Raw genomic sequence first — 7,750 nt, forward strand, 5'->3', positions numbered from 1 at the left:
CAGTTTAGTGGAACATTGGAGGAGGATTAATTAGTTCATCAAAATATTCTCAACATTTTAAACAGACTATTCTATAATTGGTTTAATGAAAATATAGGAAGAAAGGAGACTGAAATCCGTTACAGACGAGTGTACATATTCAATTTTAAAGGTCAACATTAATTAGTTTTACTATATTTACCGATGAGTGTTAATTTCTTATTTTCAATGCCACGGAAATGCCGTTCCTGCTGATCATCATACTGAATCCATTAAGATTTATTACTACTACTTGGAAAAATATTCTTGTTTTTTCCCACGTAATTTATTGTTAAATTCAATTTGGCCCTGTAATGCAAACAATGTGTGTAAATGTCAATCTGTTCCAGTTGAATCCTTAAGAAAGGAGAGTTATAAAGTAAATCATGTCTTTTGTTATTGATAAGTTCCTTATTATTGGAAAACAGAAACTATTTTTAAATAGCGTACAGTGGCTGGTATTGAACATTGTTAAACTTTAAATGATACTGCAGATATGTTTCAAAAATTGTACTAATGACTCAGTTAACACGATCTGTTAACATCAATTATTTTACAACGTATAATATAGACAGAGCGGCAGCTGCGTCGTACATATGTATAATGAAGACCAGAACTATGAATGGCTTACAAATTATTCTGACGGAAGTCGAAATTTGTCGACACGGAAGTAATTGGTTGAGCAATTGCGGATGCACTGTTTGGTCTTTTTAATACGATAGATACGATATTATATATATTTACTTATGTAGTGATAATTTGGAAATTATTGGCTGTGTAGAAATGTATTAAGCTTCCGAGAAGAAAATATCACACATTCTCCTTGCCTACATCAGTACAATCAACATGGAATTTACTATTAATTGGACGACACATGGAAACATTACTAATATATTCTTTTGTGGACAGAATGATATAATCTTCAGCCGGGTTTTCCATTTGTACAGGAAATCTATATATGTATATGTTACTTTTGAGGGTAGCGATGATATAATATAATGTTTTACAAAATGTATGACTCAAAGCTTGTGTGTTGAATTGATTTGTTGAATTCCTTTCGATCTCATAGAATACTTATCTATTATTTACACTATTTAAAATGTTCTCTGTTTTGTCTTGTATTTTTAGCACTGTCTATTGGGTCTGCACATGACTTTCTTGAATTTTCATAAAATCGTGTAACGTGTTTTTTTTTAACATATTATATCCAGACATGTTCTATACTTGCTTACAATTAAAATACAAAATTATATGTTCTTTATTGACGAAAGTGGCTCAATTTTGTGAAAAGGCGATTATGACTAACAAGTGCTCAAAGATGTTAAATCAATATCAAATATCCGGGACTTCAAATGGTCCGCATGAAATATATGCATCAGTAACCTTTTTTTGTAAATATAAATATATATAAAATGACTCGGCAGGGAAAACATGCACATATATAACAAAAAAAATACGCATTAACAAATTAAAGAAATCAGCAATACGTTCTGGGATCATGGTCCAGGCATGTGTACATTGTTTGTTGCCAATGATTGAAAGGAAAATTGACAGTACGGAATGAAAAGTAATCGCGATTGTGGTATAGTTTGGTCAATAGTTTTTCTTTCACATCGATCTTCGTGTTAAGGTCAAGATATGAGGCCAACTCCACATGTTTGTATTATTCATTATTTCTATTTTTTTTTTAACAATTTAACTAATGAAAATTATTTTATTGCTATGTTGAATATGTAAATTATGGTGTACATGCTCGGTTGTAGAAATTTGTTTGTAAACATTTATTTACAATACAAGGTTTTAGGTTTCTCACAAATATATAATTTCTTGTTACTACATGTGTCATCGTCCCAACGAAAGTGTGCCTTCTTCCATAGTTGTACGCAGTGTTGTTTAAATGCGAAGTTATTTGGTTCTCCAGGATTCCAATTTTGATAATAAATAGGAGTATTGTCTGATATCCATGAAAACGAGTTTTCGTTGAAGCGGTCGTTGAGTCCAATCCAGAAGTCTCCGTTTCTGTATACTAAATGGCACAAAGGTTGAAGTGATTGAGCCAAACCAGTACGAATATCACAAAACAATTAGTAAATTGTGCGCTTAATTTGCAATCAGAAACTATTTTTACAATTGATCTTTTCAGAAAATATAATTTATGTATTTTGTCAACAAGGGAAAACGTTGATTTTGTTGGTTCTTTTTTCGCACGATTTTTTTTCTTACATGCATCGGAAAGTAGTTGCTCGGTCCATGAGAAAATAACCTCAAGCACGCATTGCATACCAAATAACCTCCGTAGCAGGTTATTTTCAAGTGTGCACCACGAATTTAAGAAGTAAAGTAGGAAAAATGTGATGGCGTCACAGTTACATTACAAAATTGGGTATATATAATGATGGATAAAATGTATCATCTAATCAGAAAGCATGTTAAATAAAAAAAAAATAAAATTATTCAACGGTAAAACTATATTCAGGTAATAATGATTTTAATTTACACTAAAATGCCGTAATTCTCGGTACTTTCTTCCATTATCATTCGCCGAAACATCAGCAAATGCTATTTTAAAACAAAATTTCAGTTCATTTAACTGAATATTTCTTACCAGAATGTTGAATGAATCCAACAATCAAACTGTTCTCAGTGTGTGATTCAATTTTCACAAGATTACTCTTCATTCGCTGACATTCAGCCTACAATAACAAACAAATGTCATTCAGCCTACAATGACAAACAAATGTCATTCAGCTACAATAACAAACAAATGTCATTCAGCCTACAATGACAAGCAAATTTCATTCAGCCTACAATGACAAACAAATGTCATTCAGCCAACAATGACAAACAAATGTCATTCAGCTACGATGACAAACAAATGCCATTCAGTTTCCATGACAATATGCAAGTTGTATTTGAATTGTATTCGAATTTCAATGATTGCATTCCAAATACCAATCTCAAATGACAATATTCATACACATGTGTACTTATTCATTTTATTGTCACATAAAAAGTTGTTTTTGACGACACAATTTCTTTATATTTTTATCTTTATTCTTTTGATTTCCGCTAGAATCTTGGTTCCCTTGATTACTTTTTGAAAACTTTAATTTGACAATGAAGATATTAACGATATGACCGTTACATGTCATTTCATTTCTTTCAATTCATATAAATAGGATAAAACAATACAACAACAAGGCAACATCTGACACCTAAAAACTAAATATACATTTAAACAGTTTGGTTATTTTTTGACGTCGGTCATTGGCCATAAGAACTCCTGTGGTGCAATAAGTAAAAGAAAATGTGGAAATTGTTATTGTCAGTTAAAATATATTACCATTTTCAATTTTCTTTTGTTTGTTTTTTTTTTTCAAAACGTGAAAATGTATATATATCGTATGATTAAGCCCTACACGGACGTCTTATCTCCTGTCAAATACCCATTTGTGTAAACCATTTCTGCGTATAACTTAGAGTTTGGAATTTTGAAAACATAATATTCAGTTGGGGTTGTTGTCTCTTTTACATCTACGCTATACATATTCTCGCTGTACTCCGTTCTTGAGAGAGAGAGGTGTAATTGCATATCTCAGTTTTTTTGTTTGTTTTTTTTTTTTTTTTTGCAGATTATACAAAGTACATTTGTACTCTTTCATAATAGATACACTTATTACATATTATTGACGAAAGCTCTACTTTACCTGGCCTGCCTCCCAAGTAACAAAAGTATTACTAAAGAAATAACAGTTGTGTTTGAGTGTCACCCATCCGTGTCCGCAACCTTTATGTGAAAATAAATAAGAAAGTTTAGCACAGAGTATGATGAAATAACATATTCAATCCTTAATTAGTGGCCATAAGAGAGACAATACATTAAGTCGATGCTTTTGACATGATACAAAAACATGTGTTTTGCCAATAAAGAAACAAATCAAGGGCAGGCAGATGCTTCGGCTTCTTAGGCTGATTTAAAAAAGTTATATATTGATTATGCATTTATATGATCTAGTCATAACTTACGCACTTGTATCGTCAATTTATTCTTAAAATTGGTACTGATTATCAATTAGTATTTATCCAATTCGGAATTTGTAAATATGAAAAAAAGAAATAAATATAAATGAATTGTCCTTAAAATTACATTTAAACATCTGCTCATGATAGCATGTTGTTGTGTCATTAGAATATATCCGAATTGACCGGTCATTTTCCATTCATGAAAATGTTTACAGTGAAGAGCCAATGCATAAAACCAGTAAAATGTTCAACTACTGTTCAGAAAATCATGAAGAAGTTAAAAAAAGATGATAACATATCAAATATAGTAATACCTTCATTACTGGTTGGATGGGTAAACCCTTGATACGCCCAAAACAAAACTACGATGATTGAAATCATCGGGGATTCCATGGTCGTTGTATCGTATCGAAGAAACTTATTACCAATTGCGAAACAGGATTCGCAACTTTACTTGTCCGACGTATTTATATACTTGTTTATATGATACGCACCGGACAGTGGGCACGTTACAAAATGAGTTAACTATTGTCTATGCATCTTACAACAGGAACTTCTAAATATATACATAAGGACAATAGAATTATTAGATAGGAAACATATGTATCTTTATCTCGATAATTAAGTGCACCGAGGATCCAACGGATGTTATTTAACACATAGACAATTGGTTCCATTTAAGTACAGATATTTAAAGATGGTATAGTAGTTCTTTTATTTTTAATTATCTAGTAGGGTCTGCTAAATATACAAAATGTGCCTTTTGTATATTTGAATGAGGATTGTAACTTAGTGTATACAGTGAATGGCTGTACTCTACCATTGATCTTAGGGGATATGATCATATTTTCACATCACATTTACCGACTAAAATATACCCGTTTCATAACGTGATTACTTTAATAGTCCCATCTGATTTGTTTTGGGAAACACAAGATGAAAACTTTGATCTTAAAACTGCGATGCTTTGCAAAACTAATCCTTCCCTTGGATTGGCTCGAACACTTACAATGGTGATTTTTAAAGCAATATAGCCTACACCAAATCCTGTTTTGCCATGTAAGAAGGAATTGATCAAAGTAAACCAAATTGCTACATATAGATCGATCGAGTGAATATCAACTTTTTAAAACTGTTTAAGATAAAATATGTCAGAAAAAATTACTAAACTATTAATATAACCATTTTCCGGATACATTCAATAGTTTTAGTTTCGAATGAAAAAAAAATATCAAGACTTAGTAAAAAATAGCTATCCAAGAAAATATCAAGAATTTAATTTAGATTTGATTTATGATTTTTTACGTTGTTACATGCGTAAACCATTATAAATGTATGCAACTGAGTTTTATATGTGCAAGTAACTTGAACAAATTGAATCATCATAAGCAACTTTTTCACCTCACTCTCGAATATCCCAATGTACATAGGTTTGTCGATTATATATCAACGAAGTTGCCCGTTCTTCATCAAACATCAAACTTTTATTATCATGATTTATAGACATGGATTATTTAAACACGGCGAACATGGTCTAATTATTAACATATTAAACATCATCGTTGCAAAACTGCAGAAATGGCAATTAGGCAAATGAAGTTAAACCGAAACATTTCAAGGAGCTTTATTTTGTTTACATCGCATTTACAATCTGTACACAAATGATACAATTCGCTAGTCTACAAGAACTGAACCGATCTATACATTTACGGACTGAATTGAGTAATCAGTATGATTAAGCACCTAAAATTGTTTTCCATCTATTTGTTCTAAAGGCATTCCATGACATTTATACCTTGAATGATACATGTTTCCTTATTGCTTACCTGGAACGTAATTGCATATGCCTTCATATAATATATTTAAGCTAAAATAAAAAACAAATAGTATGGTACTACAGAGAAAACATATTGTTGATGACTTAAGCTTATTTTTAACTAGATCTTTTCAATACGGCGAATCACTTTTAAAATAATAATTCCCTTACAAACTATATATTAAACTTCCACAAAAAAGTCAATTGCAAATAGTTTAATTGAAATATTATATCACCCTTAATTTATTTATCATATAGCTTCTTACCGTACAACGAATTCATAATTACATTTCAAGAAATTAGGATAGTAAATAGAGAAGAACTAGTGCGTTATTAAGCCCCCAAAAAAGCAAACCAAGTTGTTTTGATGCCAAGAGAAAAAAACCAAAATTTGAGCGGAAATCAAAATAATATATTCAAATATAAAGAATTGTCAGGGAAACAGAACACACAATAAAGAACATAAAGTAATCATCACATACCCAGAAAGAAACAAATGGAAATGAGCAACTTAGACTCAACCTAGGACCATGGACGAGGTGCACAGGCAGGGTAAGCGTTCTCGGCTTTCCAAGAAATACCCACTGAGTTGTTTATAAAAGAGTCAAGTCCAGGATAGACGAAAAAGGAATCGAAAACTTTTACATGTTGAACAAATCCGCTCTCGAAAAAAAGCATGAAGACTACATTATTTTCACCTGTTTTCATATGCTTACAGCAGTCGCATCCCTGAAAGACAACATTTGTACGCTTTGGCGTAACCGTTAAATTCAAGTGATAAAAATTCTAAATGGAACTCATTGTGCAAAACCTATTCCGGATATTTCTGTATTGTTACAAGTAACAGAGATCTAGAAACTGCAGAACTGTCTTTGAAAATAAGCAAATAGTTATATTAAAGTATTCCGTCTCCGGTCTTAGTAGTCATATTGATAATGGAAAACCCAATATTTAAATTTACGATAAAAGGGGATGAATTGTAGTTCCTATCCGTTTTAGATAGTTACGTCCCTTGTCAAGAGAATTCAGTGTTTACATATCACATTGGCTTAATTTTGTCGTATTTGTAAAATATATGTGTCGGATTTTAACGAACAAATCTTTTTATAACGGAGAATTTATTAAATCAAGGTTTTCGTTATCACAAACCAGTAAAAACAGTTGCAAATGTTCATCCTATTCAAAGAACCCATTTTAAAATACAGGTGTACTTGTAGACGATTAAAACGTGCGGGTATTTCCAACACAAGTTTTCCAATAACTTTCTTCATAAAGCATGGAAAGCCCAATACTCACTCAATAAGTCAACTAAACGTTGAAAAGGCTCGTTCTTTAGTGATGTAGGTGTAATATTGTTATCAAATCGTTAATGATAGCAATTTGGCATGAACAATGATACATTCTTAGGTTCTTTACACACACATTTAATCACTATAAAGCTCTATAAAACGCTGTATTTGCAAACAGTTTTCGATATGACATGGGTTGCGTACTTATTTCATGACTTATAATCTACCGTGTTTCTCATCCCCGCGTTGGAAAATTGGATTTATTTTTTTATACGATGGGGACATCAATTTGTGTAGGTTTATATTGGTCTGGTGCTGGCATGTCAGATAACTGCTAGTACTTGTAAGTTTGTACATCTGTTTTTAAACAGTTTCCCATATCCATTTCCATGGTAGCTCAGTCATAATGTTAATGTGAAATGAGATGTATAAATGCATAAAATAAATTTGGTTTGCATTCTATAATTCTTAGCAGCAGCTTGGATGTTCTAATTTATAATGCATTTTGTTGCATATAATGACGTTCACTCCCGAGTAAGTTGTTCTTGTTCTTGCTTTTTTCATGTTGTGATAATGGAAATCATAGACACCTAAACCGTGTGTG

At 31.5% G+C, this 7,750-nt stretch overlaps 1 protein-coding gene across 1 annotated transcript; it reads right to left on the minus strand.

Moving 5' to 3' along the window:
- Window positions 1–1,718: 1,718 nt before the first annotated feature.
- LOC148599581 (perlucin-like protein) lies at window positions 1,719–4,514 on the minus strand. The gene is made up of 4 exons (XM_088559445.1): window positions 4,356–4,514; window positions 3,726–3,805; window positions 2,624–2,711; window positions 1,719–2,044 (listed from the first exon to the last, which is right to left on the minus strand). The coding sequence occupies exons 1-4, from the start codon at window positions 4,432–4,434 to the stop codon at window positions 1,800–1,802; spliced, it is 492 nt and encodes a 163-aa protein (XP_088415571.1). The 5' UTR covers window positions 4,435–4,514; the 3' UTR covers window positions 1,719–1,799.
- Window positions 4,515–7,750: the final 3,236 nt, after the last annotated feature.

This window comes from Perna viridis, chromosome 13, assembly GCF_037379345.1.
Source record: "Perna viridis isolate PV_CMFRI_1.1 ecotype Kerala chromosome 13, ASM3737934v1, whole genome shotgun sequence".
NCBI lineage: Eukaryota > Metazoa > Mollusca > Bivalvia > Mytilida > Mytilidae > Perna > Perna viridis.